Source organism: Ceratosolen solmsi, unplaced genomic scaffold (assembly GCF_000503995.2).
Source record: "Ceratosolen solmsi marchali unplaced genomic scaffold, CerSol_1.0 scaffold6, whole genome shotgun sequence".
Classification (NCBI taxonomy): Eukaryota; Metazoa; Arthropoda; class Insecta; order Hymenoptera; family Agaonidae; genus Ceratosolen; species Ceratosolen solmsi.
The window spans coordinates 4,074,247-4,100,957 of record NW_011948414.1 but is presented as its reverse complement, the minus strand read 5'-3'; the positions used below and the strand labels follow the sequence as shown (position 1 = coordinate 4,100,957).

Here is a 26,711-nt window from a genome sequence, read left to right as displayed (position 1 = left end):
AAGAATTCTTTATGAGCACCGATCGATTCGCTATTGAGAAACATATATTTTACGATTATATGACAGTTATGCGCGTGAAGTAGTCGGTGCTAATCGATGATTATCGATACGTGAAGGCGATACATAATCAAAATAAGGCGAAATAACAACAACAACAACAACTAAATATGTAGCGCAATTGAATTAGTATTGAAATATTATATAATATTACTATAAAGGAATAGATATTTCTTATCAAAGCCATAAGAGTATCGTGATTAGTAGTAATCTGTTTAAAGTAATATTTGTAAAATGTCGAGGATGTACACGAGCACGAGATTATAGATAATCAATTACATCTAAAAAGCACGAAATATAAAATAACAATTAATTTAAAAGTTCAAAGTCCAATCATCCGTTCGAATTTATCCATTTAAAGAAAATTTTAAGGCCTTTATTAGTATCGCACTCGATATGCATGTGTCCACGCTTTAAATAATAAAGATTAATTTGTTAAACGAGATAATGCGCTTAGTTAAATATTTTTATATCTAAACAAGCTAATTATGTGAACTATATTCCTTTGTGGCCGTAAGTAAAAATATGCTTTATGCAAGTATAAATATCATATTAATAATTCAATGATGTTATACGAAGAATAATTAAGCCTATTACGTATCTTAACAAAAGATTTATTGTTTGGAAACTATATTAACCACTTCCAAGTAAATGCTACAGTCTGAAGTTACGAAATTTAATATGTTATAAGTCACTATTCATCTCGTTAATATTCTTTTAACAGTTCTAATAATTCGTGTCTGGTTTAAAGTGTATTTTCCGATTAAATGATATGCAATTATAATTTAAAATAGGACATTTGGTTTAAAAGCTGTTTAAATCAATTTGTAAAAAAAAAAAAAAAATAATAAAAAATAAAAATAAAAAAAAAAAACGAAAATGCCTTATTCTTTATCTGGACATTTCGATACTTTAAAGCTTTGAAATTTGTATTTTAAAGAAAAATTAAATTTATTCATACGTCCGTTCTCGAATGCATCAAACTACGAGAAAGTACGGAAGACTTATTTTTACATACCGGCTGACAACTTTTTACCCGCTTGCAAAAATAATTATATCGGTCGAATGTATGGACACGTAATGATTGACATCGATAGTGATTTAAATTTTCAGAGCCTCGACATATCCAAATTTTATAACGCTTTTTTCTTTTATAAACTGAAGTATTTCAGAAGTTTAGAAATTTTAAATATTCATTGTATTTATCTATATTGCAAGCAACAATGATTTACTCGCAAATATAATATTAAGTAGAAATATATTGCGACATATGCTAATATAGAAATTAAGAGTGGACACAAGTAGTTCCGAATTATATGAACTCAAAGTTAAAGGAAATTTTCATTCAAATGTTCCAAATTATCTACAATGCAGTGATTAAATAACATATAATAAATAAAATAAAATAACATTGATAGAATAACATATAATAACAGTGAGAAAACAATTTCTTAGCGTGCTAATGAATCAGAACGAAGTTGATTTAGAAAGTATAAGTTAATAATGTAAAATAAAATAGAAGCATTGCAGTTGTTAAAACATAAAGCGTAAGCATCGATCATCTTACAATAACTACATATTATATAATTACTTATTGTATAAGTAAAAATTAAGCAAATATACATTGTTTTAAAAAATATTAAACGATCTTTTTACACTAGATAACTGGGAACGAAAATATTCAATTAACTTTATTAGCATACAATTAGCGTACATAAAAAATATGTTTATTCATTAATTTTGTTATTATAACATGCATTACCCTATATATATTTCCGTATATCTTACACAAGATATTAAAAGTTTTCACATTATCAGTACAATGTTATTATTTTTTAATAAGGTATGTAAAATATCTGTTTGATTAAAATATTTAAAGAGTATGAAAAAATTTAAAGCATAAATTCAATACAAATAACTTTATTAAATTAAATTTTATCATATAAATAGATAAATATACGATTCAAACAGTCGTATACCAAAAATACGTGTACGTATATAATTTGTATAAAAATAAAACAAATTAATTACATGGTATCGTTTAAAAGCAAGAATTTTAAAATGCATGAATATTAAGGTCAATTAATTTATAAAGGTTCTATAAACCTAAATTCGTATTCATTCAATATAATGATAGACGGAAAATAATTTTAATAAAACAATCGTCAATATTCGTAATTATTTCATTTTCATTTCAAATGTTGTTTATTTTCTTCCATAAAACAATCGGTAAAATTGTTGAGAATGGTGGTTAAACGCCTACGGCTATACACGTTGACGTAAATATACATTTATAAGCATTCAAAAATACGAAATAAAAAAAACTATCCTACGAATATCGTTGAACTTTTAAAAATCTTCGTAGGTTGAAACGTATCGAGTTCGAAATAAAACATTCGAGAATATATTAGTAAAAATAAATAAGGTAAAAAGCATTATATAAATTATAATGGGGGTATTATCCGATTTTCGAAGTTTAACGAAAAGAATAATCTTAAAAATACTTATTATATTTTTTTTAATTTTAATTATAAGCTTTTTATATTATTAGAAAAATATTTAATATTTATCTCCTATGACATAGGATTACGTCGATTTGAAAAAGAAACGCAGATATTTGTAATGAAAGTAATTCATACAAAATATATATTTTGTTTACGTAATATTTATAAATATTTATATTTCAATTTATTTATTTTTTGTTTTTTGTTTTTTGTTTTTTGTTTTTTTTTAAGGAATATATAATTTTTAATATGTTAGATAAAACTTTTTATAATGTCCCGCTTTACTGATTATAGGATAAGATATATTTTTTAGTTTTTTAATTATTCTTGAATTAATAATCATAATTTTGATTATGAATATGTACATAAAATATTTATGTTTAATTTATAATCTATTTTTAAACAAATCTTAATCAAAGTTAATGAGCATTTATTATGAACAGTGTGATCAAATGAATTTAATTAATAATAGAATTATTAATGAATATTTGAATTGAGATTTAATGTTATATGCATAATTGTAACGAATATAAAATTATTTAACGAAATATTTGATTGTTTTTTAATAAAAATTTTTAATAATTGGATAATATGTAATAATGATGTAATAATCTTTTAAATATTTTAATTATAAGAGTGAATAGGATAATTCAAAATATTTGGCGATTAAAATTCTATTTACCAAATACCCTAATATTGTAATAAGACGAGAAGTAATGAATCGATTGTTTTTTAATTAAAGATTTTCTAAATTTAACATTTGATAAATAGAATTTGAAATAAGTTGTAAATTATTAGAATGATTTTTATCTCCATGAAGTAAAAACCAAAACATCCAATTGTTCATTATTTTTATAAATATTATTATAAATCACTACAATATGGAATTAAATTTTTTTTAACTAGTTCATACTCAGCTGAAATTTCGATCAAAATATGCACAGTGAAACGTAAGTAATTCGTATTATCAAAATGTTAACGGAAAAGCTGATGTAAACTTTATTGCAACGGAGATAATAAAGAAAAAGGAAAAAGATCATTTACGATGAATCGTGACAATTATTCATGCATTGCTGAATTGTAAATAATAATTTTTAAAAAAATTGATAATTAAAAATTCAATATAAAATTACAATGTTGAGGCTAATTGTTAAAAATTCATATTTATTATTAGATTTGACTTGGAATTATTAGGGAATGATGACTTGAATTGACACCATGTACAATCCATTAGATTTTCTCCCGTGAACGTTTGTTTTATAAGAGTCGGATGTAACTATTATTTTATCACCATTGAACATCAAATATAACGAAGGGCAACAAAAATCGAAGAGCTTTATGTATAAATACATTGGGTCATGGAATAAAATCTACGACACTTATCGTTTGAGAAAATTTCATCCATTGTGGTTGTTTGATTCTGACAATTGTAATTGTCGATAGGAAATCGGACAAAGAAGTTCGAAAATGCGATTCTCGAGGAATTAATACAGTTATAATAGAGTTATTAAAAAATACGAGGAATGGTTTTTTTTTCTTCATATTTTCTCTCTTTTTTCCGGCATCGTCAAATAGCTATGAAATCTATAACATTGTTTATAAAATATAATCTTATATATGAGGAATTGTAATTTTTGGATGATGTACGTAATAGTTAAAGTGATACTTTGTTTCTGCATTCATCTACTTTTCACTCATTAATTATATATTTCACGAAGATTTTTATCATATTTTTGGGTAGCAGTAGTAAGAAATCTGAGAGGAAAAAGCAACAAAATACTTTGAATCCGATTATTGTATCATTGATTATTTTTCTTAAACATTTACTTATTTCATGGTAATTAAGATCTCATAACATTTGTAATCATGTCTCCGGCTGATGATTCGTTGCTCTGCTTGAAATACTTTGAAATTCTCGATTCACTCGACAACAATTGAATTAATTTGAGAAAAATTTAACAATCTAAACAATCTATTGTGCATAACATTGACAAATGTCAAAACGAATGAACTTAATATGTGTCATAATGTTATTATAGCCGAATAAATGAACATGATGACAATCGTGAATTATGAAACGATCTCGCAGGCTAATAGTATTATGTGAGCTAATTCACTTTTCTTTCCATGGAAAACTCTGATCACGCAAGTACATGAATTGTTACGCATTTAGAGCGAGCATTCCGGAACTCAACGTAAGAGCACGAAAAGAGTCGCGAATTATAAAAGATTCGCTCTTTGTCGGCGTATCTGGCGGCACGCGACATAGTATCATGAATTTCCTTGGTGCATAGAAATCTCGAAGCTTCGCACGATCGCACAATGCTCGGACAAAGGCTTAATTAATAATTACGAGGCTCGTAGAAAGGCAGCTTGGACCTTTAACTGTCAATTTGCAATAATCATCGGATGCAACGAGATCGGATGCATCGTCTGCTATTTGGCACGCACGTTTTTTCGAGTTGGCAACCCCTAAAATTTCGCTGAAATTGCGTAATTCCGTATGCCAATTGCTGGAGTAAGGATAAGTCGACCTTAATACCTTCTTTCTACATTTCGCATTCCATCACACGATCGCGTAAACATATTAATTATCGTTAATTTCAATATATCGAGCGTTCGTTTAAATAGTGGACGATCGTTCAATGCAATTGCACGTTACAATTATTGACACCGCGGCAACGTATGACGAACTGACAAATATTTTACGCATCTTGGCTCGGTATATTCAGAAATTGATAATTATCAAGGAGGTACGCGTCTTTCCCTCATACGTACACGTCATTGTCCAGTAATGGTAAATTGTTACATAATTGGTCAACGCGTTTCTCATCCAACGAAAGTTCAATCAATTAACTCTAAGATAGCGTAACTGTATATAAAGGCTTGTGACTGTGGCTGTAAGTAGATTATCGACATACAAGGAAAATATCATGTAATCGAGAAACAGCTTTTGATTAGCTTTCTGTACGATTTTTATGTCTTCCGAAGCTTAAAAGTTAAACTGGGTATTTACGCATTTATTTCATATGACCCAAATTCATCTGTAGACTGTAATAACAAATGCGCGCTGCTAAATTAGTAAAATGGGCAACTCGCGTTAATAGTTGCGAGGCTACAACTACTCGTTGCGCAAGTTGTTTTTAGAAAAGAAAATGAATACGATTGTATGTCTACATATGTACATGTGCCAATTTTTATCAGAAGACGTGTCCAACGAAACTCCGCATACGTACACGAAGTACGTAGATGCACTGGTTATGGTTTCGTAAATCTTCGGTGCATTTTTCTCAACTTTCGCCGCGTCGTATAAATTACTTTTTTTTTTTTTTTTTTTTTTTTTTTTTTTTTTTTTAAACAGAGTCTTTGAAAATGTTGAAATAATTTTGCTGAAAAATAATCTTTATTAATGTAATAATAACGTTGTAGGAATTTCCCTATTAGCAATACAAATAGATTTTCAATTCCTACTAATAAGTATTATTGAAGGACATTTTTTTTCTCTTTTTTTCTTTAAAGCACTATAAGATAAGTGCTAATTGCAGTTTCATTTATAAAAATAATATAAAATAGTATAATAAATCGCGTTATAAGGTAAAGAGCAATTTTATGTAAAAGATAAGTGATCGATGATACTGATAGTCGATTTTATCGCATTTTGATAGTTTTTGACATTTACCTGTGAATAAACTATTTCTCTATCATTGTTTTTACCAATATTTTCGAATATTAATGAAATTAGAGCCGATAAATTATCATACGTTTAGAAATGAAAGGCACCACGTATTGTTAGTATTGATGAAACATGTATTGAAGAATTATAAAACGTTTCATGATACAGCCAATCCCACTTTAGCCATCTATCGAATGTTTTTCATATATTTTTTCGTAATAGCGGAAGCAGGAATTGCACGTATAAGTAGCGCCGCACGCGGTGACTTGCGACACAAATTTTACAATTCGCGAGTTCTTGCCTTTTTTGTGCCTTTCATGAATTATTGCTATCGATTGCGTGCCGGTAGCGAGACCTTTGACGTAAGTCCACGTACATCGAGTTCATCCGAATGACGATAAATAAACAGCCTGTGGATTTATCTCGAGTGCCTGTAATCTTGATCGGCAAGGCCGTGTCACGAAGCTATATAGACATTGATATGAAAATTTTAATTCTTAAATTCTTGACAATTATAATAATGATAAAGTGAATTATGAAATTTTGATTACACACCCAATTAACAGCTTGAGAACAGCTAGATATGCATTATCCTTACGTTTCTCAACCGATTAAAAAACCTCGACTGCATGGATATTCATGAAATTCCTCGCTGCCTCTCGCATAAGAAATACGCTTGGATAGAAAACTATATTACTCCGTGTAAATTCGAAGCTTAATAATGTATAATTATTATCCATACTACTTATACTACTTTTTTCTCTTACTGTTACCTTTGAGCATAATGCAAATTTCCATTTGTATGCGCACGAAAAACTAGCGCACGAAAAACTAGCAGAATAAGATATGGAAAGGGAGGGAGGGACTGTGTAGTCAATCGATTTCTTATAAGTGTAACTTTTTTCTTTCTTTTGTTGTATTTATAAAATCCGGCATCTATAATTCATCGATTTGATGGATCATATTCTTCCCGCGCCATTGAAAAACTATGTAAATAATATGATTGCACAAAGCTATAATAAAAGGCGCTATATTTTGTATATTCTTAATCCTTCTTATATCGTATATATACTCCGCAGGAAACAACGAGTGCAGTGGTTTGGTACAGCCTTAAATGACTTGGTGGGGAGAAAATACTGTTACAACCGTTTCGTTTCATAAATTAATCATAAATCAGAGCTTGAAACAAATAGTCGGATTAATTTTACTTTGTAATGAGCTGAAAACTTGGCCATTATTATAATATAGGATTTTTACATATTAGACTGAAACTAATGCGAGATTTACCCGAATATTTTGGTGATATATTTAAAATATTTTAGCCATTATGTGTGGTAGTAGTTGAAATTGATTTTAATGTGAACGTGGAGTGGTCCAAGTACGATAGTAAAAAATGTTGTATTGAGAGTTTTAAATTATGCCTATTGAAGGAGTGTTAAGAAACTGCCATTTAAGGGAATGACAATTTTTTTTTTTTTTTTTTTTTTTTTTTTTTTTTTAATTACTTACGAACCACAATGATAAACTACGTTTACTCGATTTAGCTCGATAAGTCTGTACACATTCCATCGTAATTATTCCTATTACAGAAATATAATACTAACTGGAATTGATATTTTATGTCGATAAATATATTTAAATTACGAGAATATTATTAATATTTAAATATATTTAATACGTCTTATATGCATTTTGATGTTTAAATATTCATACTAATGAATAATCTATTCGTTAACGTTTATTTTATTTAAAATAGAGATCTATTGATTCGAACATTATTATTCCTTAAAGTAAAAAGTAACAAAAATTCTTGAATTATTGTTTCTGCTTAATCTATCTATTAATAATTAAATAATAATTAATTTCTAGATACTATATCTGGCTAAATCATGGACTATCTGTGAATTTCAAATTCGCAAATAAATATTTGACGATAAATATTAATCATAGTGCCAATATATTTTAAAATCACATATATAAAACTATTTTAATTCTTATTAGAGTTCATCAATATTTTACAATATTGGATGATTAACAAAGTTAATGTATATTTGATACTTTATGAAAACTGTAAAGATATTGTTTCTTTTATATATATATATATATATATATATATATATATATATATAATGATCACGATTTATCTAATATAAAAATCTGTTAAAATTATGTGAAAATACCCAAGTTTCATTGTATGAAAAAAATAACTGTTATGAAATTACAAATGTACAAATAAAAAATAGTTCATATTACCGTAATAAGATCGTAAATGGATGTTCCGAATATAAAATTTTAACGTTTCAAGAGCATAAATCATATATTTTATAATTTAATTCATAATTTATTTATTCATTCTTTTATAATATTTTCATTACGTTAAGATAATATATCATGAGATTATCGTTAAAGTAATCAAGCAATTAATTATTGTACGTAAATAAAATAATTAAAAAAAAAAAAATAAATATTTTCTTGTCAATAAAATATCTGGGAAATTAACAATTGGTTTTTGTATACATTTTTTTAGTAATCTACGGAGATATCATTGTCGATATCACGAGCATCTTGGAATTATTTGATATTTGAATTTCAATGTAATCACTTTAAATCTTATTCAGGGAATTTTAATTTGTTGTTTATGAATATTTTGAAGCTCCTTTTATAAAAATACAAACTGCAAGTAGATAGTGAATTTAATATTTGACTAATGTATTTTCTATATTCAATCTATATTAAATTATTATTATATATATATCTATGAAATAGAATTTTTTCTCATATATTGCGTATAAAAATGTGCAGAATCGCTTTATTCGTGTATGTAGCTTATAAATTACAAGTCTTATGCTTATAATTTTGATATTAAGTATTGAATTTAATCCTATTAATACACCAATCGACTCGATTATTTCAAAGTCTAAAGGTGTTGATAATTGTAGGATATACAATATAGTAATTTATTAAAAACAAAATCAACTATCAGATAATTTTGTTGGGTGAAAGTAGGAAGGGAAGAGATAATTTTGTTCGGCAGCAATATGATACCGACATGATTCGAGATTGTTGAAGTGTGGTTGAGTGATGATACTTACTCGGCACACTGGGGATCGTTTTTCAAGTGTTTTGATTAAATTGACATTTTGTTGTATTTGATAGTGCTAGTTTATTGTTTTTGCGAAGTGTGGTATTTCCGCCTGAGAGATTGGAGTAAGTATTTTTGCGTTAAATTTACTGAAACTTTCAATGAATTGGATGACGGAAGGAGAAAAGGATTCGATAATGAAAGAATTACAAATACTTTTTAGTTTAATAAATGCTTGAGATTGTCGTTCAAATATTATCACCGCATGTATTTTTAATTGTAATTACAGTATGTAAATTTGAATTAACCGGACCTTTACGATTTTCGAGCATATTTAACAAATAAGAGTTTCAACACTAATATTTTAATTTTCATTTTAAATAATAATTTGACCGCTATCGTAATTGTGTATGAGCAATGCATCGCTAATTGTATTTAATTATCAAAGTAGTTTGTACAACTACTGACCAAATGTAATGGAAATACATTGGTGGCTAGTTTAATAATGTCCAAAAATGTCGTATTTGTCTTCTCTATTATTTCGAAAGACGAATAAGAAAAGTACCAGCAGAAAATGATATGTGTGTGCACCGAGATTTTTATCGTAAATTGTCTTTACAAAATTTTGAAATAATAATAGTGTTGTTTAAAATGAAAATATTGGACATAAAAATTTTATAAGCATTTCTTTAAAATAGCATGTGTCAAATTTACTACATCTTTTATCAATTTTTTAATTTACATTACAATTTAATCCTTCTCATACGATGCTCTAATGTAATTTTAGAATACTATTACGCAAAGAAAAACAGAGATGATTATAGGTTAATTGAAAATTTCTAATTAATCACGAATTATGTCCAAATATTGACATGAAAAAATATGAAATTTGTTGAAAGCTTATCATTTGTATTTGAATAAATATTTAAAAAATCGTTTACAAGACAATCGTATATTTGGATAATGAAATTTATTTTGTTAAAAGTTAATATAAATATATATATAGACATTTGATCACTTGTAAATAAAGTTAAACAATGAAAATTTCCCTTGAAAGAGCTCGAATACCATAATGTTTAAATACGTTTAAAATAATATTTTTTATTATTTACTCACACACACACACACACACACACACACACACACACACACACACACACACACACACACACACACGTACATATGATGTATATATTAATTTGTCGATAAAAATTTCTTTATTTTTTAATTTTCTTTTTAAAAGCTTGATTAACTTTATATAGTTCCCGGATATTGTTTTCATAATGGTATTTTTAATATATTTCATTCATATTTTCTACGTCGATTTCAGTTTGCATTGAGCAAACGCTCTCTATTACATACAATCATATACAAACATTTGAATATGATTTATACTTTTGCAAAAACAAATACTTATTCGTTACACTGATCAGAAGCAATCATTTCTTTCCGGGGGAGGGGGACGTAAGTGTGTGAAATTAAATGAATAAGTCTATCTTACTTATACGTCCATGTAAAAGCGAATGGTTTGCATGGAAAACTTTGTGCAATAAAAGCGCATTAGGTGCAAAGTTAGTAACGATATACTTGCATTAGTCATACGTGACCAACGATGACTCTTCCCCCTCCTAGTCGTATTCCGTCGTTTTCTCACTCTCTTTTCATGCGTCTCTCTTATTTGCCTCGTCCTTCAGGTGGTCACCGCTCAGGCGCTCGTGTCTACGGCCGTAAATTTGGCAACAACGCCGGGATTATCGCTTGACTCTCGCAATCGAAATGTCAGGTGTGGAGGAAGAGTGGCCGCCGGATTTTTAATTTTTTTTTTCTTCAGATTTCTCCGTGCATTAATTCCTTCGCGCTTTAATGCTTTAATTTTAGTTATATTTGCTTATTCCCCTGTCTTTGTCGTTCATCGGCGAGGTCGTTACACGAGATTATGAATGTTTTGCATTTGGCACAATCAGCCATTCTTCATTTTCTGATTTTAACTTGGAGACTGTTTTTAATTGCAAAAAAGAGCGCGTGCATTTTTAATTAATAAATAGGCCTATTAATAATAATTAATAAATTAATACAATTTTCGATTTAATATACACTAAAAAAGAATTTCGAAAAAAGTGTCTACATTTTAAAATATTTTCACGCTTAAAAAGTAATGTGTGCTAATGAGAAGTAAGACGTATGAATAATTATAACGTGTCTGGCAACGCAAATTTAAGAAGTTTAAGACGACTTTAGATGGAATTATCTATCTCGTATCATTTTAAATAAAGAATTATGGTTGCTTCTATCGAATGCAAAAAATATTGTGTTAATATACTTGATAAAAAGTGGTAAAGAGAACCCTAAGCAAATTCATAAATCTAATTTCATATGTTTATGTTTTATTTTCTTTTCTTTTTTTTTTTTTCTACAACTACACGACCTCAATACCATTTTTTAAATAATAATCATTTAGAGAGCACCGAAATGTAAAGATTACTATTCAAAATTATAATAAATACGGTTTGCAATACGCTACATATTCATTACACCGTGTCTTGTAATTTTAATATTAATATTAATCGACCTTACAATGGACAAATCTAATTTCAACGTATTAGTGGTGTGTACTGAATTCATTACGAGTCATTAATTTCTGAATACATATATATTATGTAGATATCTTGCGAGATTTGGTATGTAAGTAGGAATTGTTTTTTTTTTTTTTTTTTAATATAAACGATAAGCCGCGTTTGCCTTATGGATTGAATGAACCGACACCGATATTATACGTTATTTCCTTCACTATTCGCTAAAAGCTCTCGGAAAGATTTAAAATCACATCACGAAGCCCTACTCTATACCTTTCATACAATCAATGGCGCGGGACCATCGAAGAATCGAGGAGGCGTTTCAATATTTTCGTCGTGTGCGCTTTCGGATTTCATTGCCTCTCAAGCGAAAAATATAAGCTGCCTGCATAATTTGATGAACTCGACGAATCGAGGCCGTCGGAGCACACTAAAAAAAAAAAAAAAAAAAAACAGAAAAAATTAAATGTACAGAAGATGCACCGATGCTATCATCCCCTCGACTGTGTGCATTAGAAATATATGTTGCGCAAGTGAAATTTTTCTTATCTTTCAAGCTTCTAAATCCAATAACTTAACGAACACATACTTTTATGCTTTTATCAAATTTTAATAAATTGACATTTGATTCGAGTAGTTTATCAATTAATGCAATTGAGTGATAAGTCGCCAGTTTTCATTGTTTTTCTGATTGTTCATAATTCCTTTGTTTAAGCCCAGGTAATATAAAAAATGAAAAATATCATTATATTTAGTTTTTCTTTTTACAAAATTCTATATATATATATATATATATATATATATATATTGATATTTATTTAATATAAATATCATATGCCTGAAAATAGGCTCTCATTCCTGTTAAATATCAACTTTGAATTAAGTAAATATCTAACCTAATGGACTACCACGTAGTTTAAATCGGAGAAAGTGTATTTTTAGTTTTCTATCGAAAAGCAAGATTTTTTTTAATGATATCCGATTAATTCAAATCGGCTTTAACTAGTGGAAGATAAAATTTATTAATATTTTTACTTGAACTGACTACTTTATAAAGCTTCTATAAGATTATTCTCTATTTTATATTTTTAACTCACCAATAAAAATAGATAAGATAGTTAGTTACATTACTACCGAAAGTGTACAAATTAATTAAAAGCGCCATCACGACAAATGAAAAAGTAAGGAGAAAGGCTTATTTATAAATCCACGAATCGCGTTGGTTATTTTTTTTCATATACCCTAGTAAAAATAACGTTGGAATAAATTGGATTCAGAAGAAATTCTTCTAACGGTGTAATAAAGTGCTGTTTGTTGGATTGGAAATAGTCTTTCGTATTTCAAACGGACATTCATTTAGAAATTATCTGATGCAACGAGTATCGAAAGCGATAAAATTTAGGATAATACATGTCTCTCACTTTTTGCTTTTGATTGTTTATCAAATGTGAGCCTATCTAGAGAGTCGATAAATGTCGTATAACTGTTTATTATCGATTATAATTATCGCTATAGTTATTAACTGATGTTAACGGAAAGTGATTTATCGTGATTTGGTTAATCCATAAGCATGAATACATCATCGTTTTTTAATTTTGACTCTTATTAAAGGTTAAGTGCCGATTCTCAACATTGCGGAGCAGCAACATCGTGAGAATATTAAAGAAACGTGAAGTGCTGCTTGCTTGCGACGAAATAAAAGCCGCGTGCTTTTGCTCCCACCCCTTCTCCATCCAACATTCACTTCGCGCCATTTTCGCTTGCACGTTTTGCGTATCCGATTTCGCGCCGGCGTGTTTTCATTTCGTCTTTGTCGTCGCTTTTCACCGCGCAACCAGGCATACAAGACGAACGTAGATGAGATTAATTCCTTATGCTGAGATACACTCAAGCTTTATTCAAATAACTAATGTTTTTTTTTTTTTTTTTTTTTGCTTTGTAGTACAGTTTTGTCCTATTATCGGGGCACATTGCGACGCACACTTATATTGTCTTTTTTTTTTAATGGTTCATCACGGTTACCTTGCGTTTAGAGGGTACGATATTTTTTACAATTGGAGCCACTGAAAAATTGTTTTTGATTGTTTAATTAATGTTTATGAAATACATTTCATATGTTATTCTATAAATTAGTTGATTAAATAATTTAATCAATTATCAAATATTGTTTAAAAATTCAATATGTTAAAAATAGGGTTTAATTTTTTAATTATTTCACTAAAATTTTGTAAAATTTGTTGAAACTGAAATTAATATGAGTACATTCTATCACATATTCCAATAAATTTTGTAGTACAATGTATAGTATATTAATAATCAATGTAAACTAATGTTTTGCCAAAATGTTTTAAGTGTAGAATAAAAATAACTGAATCAATCTGTTACTTAATATCATTGTTATGAATTTTAATGATTAAAGTATGTAAATATTTTGAAAAAATTTCGTAAATCTCTTTTTATTTTATTGCTACAGCTTATTAAAATTTCGAAAAACTACTCAAAATTATTTTGAAAAACTATGCTCTACTGATATATTCCATTTAATTTTATATATTATCAAAGTTTGTAGTGGTTCGATATCATCGAGATAATTCAATTATAATCTTATAAAATACGTAACGAATGTTTTTTGAAAGTTTAATTTTTTGCGTGTTCTCAAAACGAATCTACAGTAAAAAAAAAATAAATGCCCTTCAGTTCCTTTGTAAATTTTGAGAAGGAAACTACTTCTTATATGATATATTATTGAATAAAACAAAAACAGGAAGGTTAGATTTTTTTATTGCGGTTAATGAATTCTTTATGTATTAGGTTATGACAATAAAACTATTTTGTCATATCTACATTTAGTTTTTTCGTCGTGGAGGCATTCAATATTTGATTTTCATAGCAAAGCACAATATTTTCAGCAAAGTATTAAAAAGGAAATATTACGCCACCACATGCTTACTTTATGATAGCGTATATTTTTAAACTGTAAAATTTTTCATAATGTCATATCTATTCTTATAAAAAACAATTAAAAAAAAAAAAAAAAAAAAAAAAAAAAAAAAATTAGCTTTAATATTATTTGTGAAATTCTCGGGAATAAAGTTACATTTTATGAACAATTGTACTTTATATAAATTACATTAAGTGAATAAATTTAGAATAAATCTTTAATCAACTTTCTGTACTTATTATTAGCTTAATACGTTGATTTATGATTATTGGCTAAGAAGTCTGCGCGCAAGTGCATTTGAGAAAAAGAATTGAACGAAGCCCTCCAGCTTCACAGATTTTTTTTCTTCTCAAGCTGAGACGCGTAAGTTGATCATGCGACCATAATACATATTGTATAGAAGGTCGTTGATGAAACGTAATTGACGCGCACCTAGGCGCAGGTGTCCGACTTTTCTAGGTAATCATAGCAAGAGAAAGGAACTTCAGTTTACGGACGACCTTGAGCTCACCGTTGATTTTCCATGACTTCATCGTCGGTTAATGCCACTTTTTCTCTCCCTCTTTCCTCATCGATCATTCGTCTGTCCTAGTTGATCATTTTTGCCAATTATGGATTTTTTATGTTATATTTCAAAAAATGTAAATAAAAAAAAAATACTCCAATTCAACTGCTTATCACTGGGCTAATTCAATTTAATTTTCAATTCGAACTCCAAATAATTTCTTCATTTCTTTTTGTACTTATGTAGACCGGATATCAGAGCCGATATTAATAACATAAGATATAAGCTTAAATTTATATTTAAGAAAATGCATATTTTTGACACACAGTGAATTCGATATTTTTCATCTGCAATAATCGTACTATAATTTGCCAATTTAAGATGAGTTTGAATTTTCTATTGTTATAGTATGCATTATTTATGTACACTATATTTATATATACTTATGTATAAAAATGTACAATTTTTAAAACAAATTGCAAAAATGCATATTGTTTGTTATTTTTCAGAAGTATAAATTTGGAATTCGACAGTGAATTCCTTTAAATCAGCATATAAATAAAGAAGCATACAATCCTGACAAGTTCTTGGTTTATACGAGATATAATTCTAAATTTTAGGTAAATTAGTTAAAACTTTATAGCTGGAAACTAACTGCATGTTAGTTTTACTATGCCGATTTATATATGATTTCTTAATTATCTTGAGTTTAGATCTCAAATATAAAAAAAAAGAAGCTATTCACGTAAACGAAGATCGTATTTTATTGAAAAATAGATTGTTTTTCTATACACGAATATCAAACATATTGTCATTTTCAATCTATAATTAATTGAAATAAGTTTTTATTGAGGTTGATTTGAGAAAGAGGCGCTTAAAACAGGGGCTTCATAACATTAGATAACGCATTATTATTTATTCAGTTGCTCAAAAGCCGCGTATTTTATTAAAATTTTAAAGGCTACATTTTGAATGGCCTGTCATTTCGCTGCTTTTGAATTTCGCGGGCTTTTTGCTTCATCCTTGACACGAATCCCTCATTTTCCTCTACTTTCCATGTACTTTTATTCGACATCGATTAACGCGTCATGATTAATCCGACCGATCGATCTGAAATGTGTAACGCGAAGACGTTTAGTGCTTTTACGTAGATGCGCTTGATAATGCATCGTGTCTTATTGCAGGTGTATCGAGTAATTAATGAATTATTATAAGCTTTAATAATTTATTATTATAAAATATTAAAAATTGTGCGAAAATAAAATTCTTGATTTATTGGCTACATGTCGAAGAACCATTATAATGAGCTGGATATTAGAAATTTAGCGATGAATATGTCTGTTAATTAGGCACGAGGATCATATTAAAATAAAATTCATAATAGAAACGTTAAATTATTGTTCATTGGTTAAATATTTTCTAGAAATTAAATGAGCTATTATCTATATTATTATAAAAATATTTAATAACATGATTGATAAATTTGAAAATTGAAATTATCTTCGTTATCAATATATAAATTAGTTACCACATTGTAAAAAAAAAAAAAAAAAAAAAAAAAAAAAAAAAAAAAAACCCCTATGAACCATTAATTGCTTAATTAATAACAATGACTTTTAAACATTTGCACGAATAAAAACTTTATTAACGGTTCCACTTCATATTGTTGTAAAATAAATAAATTATATGCATCTATAATAAATCTGTGATCATTTTTAATTAAATTTTTGTTTATATATATTAAATGTGCTTACGTGCAGTTTGTATTTATTTCTTTATACTCAGTAGATAAATGATATTGCCTTATCTTAGTTGAAAAGTGCTTATACACTTTTAAATTATTTATTAAATGTACTACAGTATCAAATTGAATAAGCCTTTAACATTTAATCATAATTATTTATCATTTAACTTAACATTATATTTTTAATTAAATTACCATTAAGTCATAATTATTTATATTTCATTCGTTTAATTGATACGTTGATTGAAAAATTCTATAAGGCATACTTTGCATAATTTAAATGAATGTAATTGTCCGCGTTGTTAAAAAAAAAATAGACTCATTTATTTATAGCATTGTTGAAATACTGAAAATATCCGGAATTTAATCAAATAATATACGCGAGCAATAGTACAATGTTTCAATTATTTATCAATTTTTTTATTTATATATTTTTTCTTTTTTTAGCAATTGATATTCAAATAAAAACGGAGCATGCAAACAATTTAGAATTTTTTTAACGTTTGCATTAAATTAGTTTAAAATTCATATTTTCCTCGTTATCACTGTAGTAAACTGTGATGATATTGAAGTTACGCTTGTTATGTCCAAAAAATGATTAAGTTTAAATGTAAATTGAAAGGGGACGGAAATAGTGCGTCGGCATTAACGAATGTGATTGAAAGGACCTGATTTCTGACTGTCCTCAATATGACTAAAGGTCAATTTTTGAGTTTTCGTTAATCTTAGAGTCGGTCGGTTATATTATTAACGTGCCACGTCCGGCAGAGAGCAAAGCGACTCGAAAATGTAGGAGGAAAGGATACCATCGACGAAAATAAACGGCTGGCTAAAACTGAGGCGGAGGAGAGACAGCAGAAGAAGACGAAGAAGATGAATCGGCAGACGAAGGGGGAAAGCTCATTCTAGCTTTCGAGGAGGCGGCGACTGCGAGACCTTGAAATATGGTCAGCAGGTCAGCGGCACCGAGTGGGCGTTTAAATCGCACGCAACGAGGTGCCAATAACCTTTGAGCGGTTTGTCGCTCTTGAAAATGATAACCTTTTGGCAAGGCGAATGCACCGGTGATCCACCCTTTTCGATGCGCCTCGTAAATATTTTGTGCGGATGAACCAAATTTGGTTGCCAGTGGGAGAGAAAGTATTGTAATCGAATGCTGATGGCTTTTTATTTATCCGGTCCGTAAATATGCTCGATACATTGTTATCAATTATGTCGGGAGTTTCAAACTCGTTTTTCAACATCGGAGTCGCGGGGACTGTTTCACCATTTGTCCCAGCTGTTTTCGTTATGTACACTTTAATAAAACTTTTTTCTATAAACAACTGAAATTAACACTTACGGTATTTGGCAGTCGAAATCTTGTAAACACGAGAGAGATCTTTTCACTTTTCCTCAAATATATTTGTTTTTCATTTAGCTCTTAATATAAAGATAACTTTATGTAAAATACTCAAATGTATTTAAAAATATCTGGTTTTTTCTTAAAAGCGTAAAACAATATATTTGATCGCAATAAAAATTTATTTTTTAACACAAGTAGATTTGTGTATAATAATCATATTTGCAATTTTATAAAATGAAAATTAAATGATAATTTTATCAAACGACAGTAATTATCGCAGGTAGGAATCGTATTCGAGAATATTTATAATTCAAATCAAGTTATTGTTATAATTACTTCATCATTCCAACGTGAAATAATTTGTATACTTTTTGTCGTATACTATCTCATATATATATATATATATATATATATGTATATATGTGTGTGTGTGTGTGTGTGTGTGTGTGTATTTTTTTTTACAATTTTCTGCAAAAAATGATTACAGATAATATTCATTGATTTATTAGCTAAATATTAAAAATATTTTTAAATAAAATGTCATATAAGGAAAATATGTATTTACGTTTGTTTCGTTTTTGTCACTTTAGCGATGTGATAATAAATGTATGTCAAAATATACAGGATTACAATTTCTAAGCAACTACTATTAAAACCCGTATTCTGTGTTTAATATACATGTTACAACGACTAAATATGATATAAAATAAGATATATAAATAAATAAATATATAAATATATATATATATATATATATATATATATATATATATATATATATATATATATATATATATATATATATATATATATAGATAGATAGATAAATAAGAAAAATAATACGCTATTGAAAAAGTACATAGTAAGAGAATGACAACATACAATTGTACCTAGCGAATTAATTTTTCTATATATTACTGGATTGTTAAAATATTACAGTAATTGTATATTCTCCTTGCTCGAATCCTTTACAACTCTCTTTAGAAATGTTTTTAAAAATTTCTTCTTTAAATATTACCTCTATTAAAATATTTGCTAATCGAATTAGAAATAGTTTTATAGAAAAACTACGCAAATCGACATGTTGCTTTTTTTTTTTTTTTTGATTAAATGACGACTTTTTCGTTAAATTACGTACGTCTAAAGTTCAAATAATCTTATGGAAATCCGAATAATCCAATATTATCAATGAAATCTATTGGGGGAGGGGGAACAGTCAAGGTCATCGAGATCGCTCTAGAGAATGAAAAAGGCGCCGAGGAAAAGTCTTTTAGACGAGGGCAGGGGGAGAAAAACGAGGTCATTCGCTTCGAATATTGTCTTTGTCGTGTTCACGAAAAAAGTTATTTTTGCAGTAAAGAAAATTATTTTGGCGCGTCGTCGCCGACGCCGACTTTTTTTCGAAATCGAAGCGAGAAGAGAAATTCTTTTTCATCCCCATTACTCTATTTTTGTGTCGTCGATGTAAAGTCGCGAAATAGAATCGGAGAATGCGAGTTAGTTGCATCGAAAAATAAATCGCATATTTATCTTACGACTGTCTACCATCCTTCTTCTTTAGCTTACTTTCATAATAACGATTTTTCCTTGGTTCTCTCTCTTTTTTTTTCTTATTTTTTTTTTTTATCGAAAAATTTAAAAATATATTTAATAATTAAGTTTTAATCTAATTAAAATTTTTAAATTATTCGCTTTAATAATGCAGATATAACTTTCTCAAATTTAAAATTATTATTTCTAATTATATTTACTCTTTTCTTATTAATGAACTTCTTCTTAACTATTATAAAATCATTACTTTTATTCTTAATTTAACTGCTAAAAAATAATATATTAGCTCACGGATATTCATTTTTTGTTCATAAGCTTCAGAACGTCGGATATCTTTAGTAGAAATAAAAAAGTTTAAGAGATAAGTTTAATAAGGATGTGGTTCTAGTATTAAAAAACAGGTGAGCCATAGTGTAATACCAAGTAAAATAATCTAAAATAATAATAGTTAAAAATAAATATACGTTGTTTATATTAATGTGTTTTGCTGTTACTTACGATAACAAAAGCTTCAATAAATAAAGGGCACAAAAGTGATATAGAAAATTACTTTATTTAAACGTGTAATTTCGAGAGTAATTGGAAAAGCAATTTGTACATTGTGTTTATAGATAGAGATGGTCACTATTATGTCTTGAAAAGTGCAAGAGCAGTTTAAAACTGCAAAGGAAATGTAGAGAAAATAGCAAAAATGATAATATTTTGTCTTGCAATCGATAGAGTATTTTGCAACGTAATTGTTTGTTCAACATTTTTTAAATATTTTAGTCATTTAGAAAATTTGTTATTTATCCTACTTTATTTGTTACATACAGGAATTTTTTTTTATAGAGTTATCCTTCATTATTTTCCTTTCATTCATATTTTTTTTTTGCTTAATATATTTATTTTTGTTAAAAATATTTATATAATTAGCCCAGATTCTTAACTAAAGTGCCGAGCTCATAATCGTTTTAAAATTTTCATTGATTTTGAACATTGGAATTGAACATTAATCTAATTAAATTAAAACGGGAAAGAGACAATTTTAATTGTGTAATTAATGTCACATGATGTTTAAGCATCTTTTTTTTCATTATGACAATAATAACGAATAAATATGTAATCCAATTGTTCTATAATCATAGGCAGACACGAGCTAAACTTTCAACAATTTATTAAAATTTATTCAACAATTAAATTAAAAGCCATATCTAAATATATCAGCTTTTAAACAATAATCTTTAACTGCAATTATAAATAGTAAAAATTATAAAGTAATAATGGGTCACGATTTAATCAGCTGTCACTGATAGGCACATGTAACATTACTATAATATTACGCAACATTAGGTAATATTGCATGCGTGCGTGTTCGTGTGTGTCAATAGAAAATCGAAGCACCAGCTTAGATACTTCATTACAGTATACCTAGAGAATAAGTTTTTCTCATTTCAATTAATCGTTCATAAAAAATATCTCGCACAATGCTCATTAATCGTCGAATATTGTTGTTATTGGATTAATGTCCCAGTGATTCAATTATTTGCGTAGGAACGATAGAAGCGTAATATCATATTTTCTGTGCGTGATGGCCAACATGGAAACAGGAAGGAAATTTTGCCTCTGCGTATCGAGGAGACTATTTTCTAATCACTCTTTATTACTCTAGTTTTTCCGTAAAGAGAGCGACGACATGATCAATGCACCAACGTTTACGATGGCTTATTTTTCGCTTCGCCCTATCAATTTGCTGTACCGTCTTTTTCATAAAGAATGGTAGGACCATTAAATTTTTAGATAATATAAAATGTTGGTCGATCGATGGTTTGCTGAATTCGAGTACATTTTATCGATCGATCATTCCTTCCTGATTCTCATCTGCATAAATTAATTGCGTTTCTAGACTGATAGTAATTTATGTTATTGCGTCTAGGTTACGTGGGTTGTTAAATTACTCATCCTATATTTATTATTATTTGGATTCTTTTAATCTCATCATTATTATAATATTACTTCACAAAGTCATTGATAAAATTTAAATTTCGTTTAAATTAACTCGAACATACCCTACGTATCTCTTAATATTTGTACCGTCTCTTTTAATTTGCAATTTATGCATCATTAGTTTTAATGTATACGTTTGAACTTTGCGTCTTTGACTTTGTATAAAAAGAAAGAAAAAAAAGAAGAGAAAAAAAAATTATTGCTTTTTCGACATTGCAGTTTTCGCATATTTGGATTGTAGATCGTTAGTTATAAATACATACACACTTTGGCTTGAAAAGAGAATGTGCATTGACAAAGATAAAGCTTTTGTAATTCACTTTATAATAAGCGTTTACTTTTGTTTTTTGTTTTTATTTCCTTGGATTTTTCTTATTTGCGTTCTATTCCTGTAACCTGCATATAAGATAATTAATCTTAACCAAGCATATTCAGCATATTCCTTAATTTTATTATTATCATAATATTAGAAACATCCATATAGTTAATTATAATATTACCCATATGATTTATCAAACGTTTGAATATACATTAATTAATTGTAAAAGTGAAAATTCCGAATTCTCATTATGTTTTATAACTAACATTACAATAAAAATATAATTTTATTTTGATCAATGGCTGTTTCTCTAGCCAATAACCACCTTTTAATTAGATAAATAATTTTAAAATTAAAATAATAAAACAATTCTGTGTGAGATTAAATTGGTTTATAAATTTATCTTTATATAGATAAATCTTTAGACATTTTCCAGCACACAGAAAGGTTACATATCCTTATAAACAAACATCCTGTCTACCTCTTGAGTGAGCTCGGCTGCTCCTTGGTTTTCATCGGCAGCTTGAGAGGGCATTGGTGGTTCTGCTGAGGTGGTATTTGTGGCATTGTTTGATGCATCGGTTATTCTAACACTTGGACCTGCTCTGTCATCAATATTTAACAAGTAAGCGTGTATATCATTATGCGCAGCGTTTATTCTATTATATCTTCCTAATAAATTTAAGTCTTCGAACAAATCTCTCTCATAGTTCAATAGTACAGAGTCAAGATTTTTTGGATGGATAAAAGCTGGCCTGTGGACAATCGTGTGGGAATCTGTATGCCAGCCAGAGCCATTATTTAGATCCAGCGAACCAACTCCAATTGTCCGAATGTCTAATCCAAGGTAGGAATCAGGATCTACTCTCAACAGCGAAAGCAGCAGGGCCAGCTGCAGCAACTCATCGCTGTAAAGTTTCTTGAGGTTCAGCATTTTTCTATCGGTTATTATTTACAGTATGAATTACAAGAAATTTATACGCATACGTATATAACAATCACAGTTTACGTATATCCGTTACGCTCTTGGGTTAATTCATTTTATTAACGATCATAAAACCGACAGTTTTCGTATTTATCTTTTATGTATTAAATTATTTTATCACAGACACTGACACCAAATATCAAAAGTTTTTTTTTTCTCACACTGGCTTCACTCTCATATTAAGTACAATCAGTTCGTGGAACATTGTTAATGATTCTTCGGATACATGCGACTTCATTGTTTTACAGACATATTCAGCGAGGAGAATTATTTTGAATTTAGTTTCAATTCTTCATTAACGACATGCCGGATTCGCTTTATCAATACCTGAAGAGAGAAAGATAAACATTAAGATATCACATTTATGAAGATAAGACTTGTACACCAAGCTAATATTATGAAGCTATTTATTTATAAAGCAGCGACCTAATACATGGCCAATGCAATAAAAATTGATTAAAAATTTATCTATATATGTCTATGCAAAAAATCATCTTGTGAAAACTGTTTAAATAGAATGTTTAAATGTTAATTTCAATAAATGCAACGAATAACGATACAATTATCAAATTTAGATCATTCCACAAAATTGATAGTACTCAAGTTTGAAAAGTATATTAAATTTAACTAGATAGCGGCCAGAGCTGGTAACTGTACAATTTACAATTAAATTAACGTCGATAACTCATACGATACTATAGATAACCAATTCTGTAATGCGAACAGGCTTATACAATAATATTAACAAAATCCGCTTGCAAAGTTAATTTACTAATGGATAAAAAAAAGTTTTCAAACGATTGAATTCTTTCAGCGTGTAATGTGATTGAACTCTAATTGTTAGACCTTTGGAATTAAAGCACTGGGCAATTAATTCGATGACTATTTCAATATAATGAATTCCAGCATGTCAATGAGAAAGCCAGTTGAAATTGCTGTTTCAATATCAAAATAAATCTAATCCTTGGCTTATAATAATAATCGATCGATGAAAATCCTAGGCAATGGTGGTAAAACTTAAAAATTCTCAAAGCTCAAAATTACAGGTCGAATGAGAATTTTGAAATTCTTGCCAAAGGAGAGACGATCGTGTCACTTGCTAAGTCGGTCATGTAACAGTCAAAATAATAATAAATCCATAACGTTATGAATGAGAAATGGGCAGGAGACCTGAGTAACGTCAATGCTGACAATGTAGAGCAACCCAGCCAAACGAATAAAACTGTATAACTTTCACGCACAAAACAGGCATCGCACAGCACAGAACATCTCTTGACATTGCACACAATAATAACCGATAGCTTGTCCACGTGGAGGCCCGTAGCGGGCTTCCGAGAAAAAGGGCCGTCGAGGCCAGAACCGGCGAACAAGCACAAGACGTGTCGGCGAAGGCGTGCCGCTTACTTCTGGAGGCAGCTAAGAAACTCGCCTCCTCCAGTGCCTCGAGATCGCTCGTCCTTCTCCAGACGTCTCCTCGAACAGCTGACTCGCGAGTATAAATACACCGAGTCCGAATCTCCGCTGCTGCGGGAGCTCAGCACGGCCGGGCCGTCGCCTCGGATATAAAAGAGCGGTGGCGGCTGGCAGAGCCGCGCGACCCAGCGATACTTCCACCAGTCGCTCGGTCTCTCCTCCTGTCACACACGCACAAGAACGCGCGCACGCGCGCGCCCGCGCACACATGCATAAGAGGAAACGCATTAGCGGGAACGCGCGCACGCTCTCTCTCTCTCTCTCTCTCTCTCTCTCTCTCTCTCACTGTCACTCTCACTCTCACTCGGTATATCTCTATCTAGTGTACGGCGCTCACTCCCATGGAAATAACCTCAAAAAGCCTTTTAAATCTCCCGCCCCGGATTGACGTGTCAAGCGGACGCGCCCTTGCTCAAACAAACCGGGTGTCCGCGGGGGCACGTCCCCACCCAACGTAGCTGAGGTCAGTCGGCTTCGACGGCGGAGGCGACAGCGAGGAGTGAGTGACTCATCAGCAGTCGTCGTCGCTCCGGCAACGTCGTACATCCTTCGGCCACGCGTCATCGTTGCTCCCGACGACGAAGACGTCCACGGCGATCGACACCGGTCCACCCCCCACCAACAACCGCCTGCATCGTCATCGTAACACGAACACTGCGAGGAGGAGCCTCGTGTCGGCCGGCTTGGGCTTTACTTTACAGGCACAGGCACGCACACAACCCTAGCACCCGTTCCTTCCCCAGCTCGTCCCGGAACTCCTCTACACGCTCGCCTCTACCTCTCGTCGACGTAGTCGACGTCCACGTCGTTGTTCGACGGGTCGTCGTGGGATTGTACATAGAGTGGCTCGCGCGGGCCTCGGGCCCCTTCAACGTGTTATTTCAATATCGAGAATTCGTTTCATTATTGGCGGCGACTTTGTTTTGTTTTGTTTTGGCCTGTGCGAAGGATTATAGCGAGCGAGCGCTTTAGCGACGAGCCCGATGACGAAATCTTACTATTAATCTTACTATTGGATTAATATTAAATCAAACTTTTTAACTCTCTTTATTTCGTATTTCAGTACTAATTTAATCGTTTAATTAATTATTCCATCGAAGACTGCACAGTCTGTGCGATGCACTGGATATCCGATGTGATGTAACGGTCGGTTCACTGGAATATAATTCGATTGCTGTTTCGAATCGGGAGGGCTTAAATTATTATTAAAGTGGCGTGGATCGGGAAGGAGGTCTGCGTTCGTCGAATCGTTGACAAAAACATAAAATTGTGAATAAAAACGAGCTCATCTTTTAATAATTAGCCGAGAGCTTATCGTACAAAATTATTCTTGTCATTCGTTAAAAAAATTTAAACAAATATTTTTTTTTTCCCCACTGTTCATACTGGATACTCTTCGGGATAGCTTGATTCGAAGATTGTATTCGAATACTCGTTGTAAAGGCACAGAGGCTTTGCATAGATAAATAAATAAAAATAATAAATAATAATAATAATAATAATAATAAAGGAAAAACAAGAAGCGTAATGTTTGGTTATGTTTGTAAAGTTTTAAAATGTCTGGTTGAACGGAATTTCTGCATTAAATAAACTAAAAAATATAGCTTTTAAGATATTCTGTAGATATTACTATTGAACATCCGCGGATTTTTCTTTTTTCTTTTTCTTTTAATTCTTTCTTTTTTTTTCTAGAAGTTTCATTTAAATTCAATATTTTATTCAAATTTGCAAGTCCAATAGACGCTCTCGATCTGTACAAAAATGTCATTTAATTTTAATACGTTTATATCCAAATTATACAACATAAAATTAAAATTATTTTTATTAACTTTTTCGACATTTAAAAATGTTTGTCGCTCAATTTCTATTCTGTATTCTTCTGCATAGAATAATGACTAATTTATAAAAACTTCTAATACTTATCCGCTTTATCCGTTTTTCTACTCCCCCCCCCCCCCACCCCCCCCCCCCCC

At 29.7% G+C, this 26,711-nt stretch overlaps 1 protein-coding gene across 3 annotated transcripts in view; it reads right to left on the bottom strand.

Moving 5' to 3' along the window:
- The window catches only part of cnc (NFE2 like bZIP transcription factor cap-n-collar), a 180,216-nt gene that overhangs the window by 142,723 nt on the left and 10,782 nt on the right, over positions 1 to 26,711 (bottom strand). For 2 of the 3 annotated variants that reach the window (XM_011506684.1, XM_011506685.1), the window contains exon 1: positions 22,762 to 23,523. The exons of the other annotated variant lie outside the window; for it this stretch is intronic. In XM_011506684.1, the coding sequence (XP_011504986.1) occupies positions 22,762 to 23,214 (453 nt within the window). In that variant the 5' untranslated portion in view covers positions 23,215 to 23,523. Of the gene's footprint in view, positions 1 to 22,761; positions 23,524 to 26,711 lie in introns of those variants that run through there. 3 annotated transcript variants of the gene reach the window in all.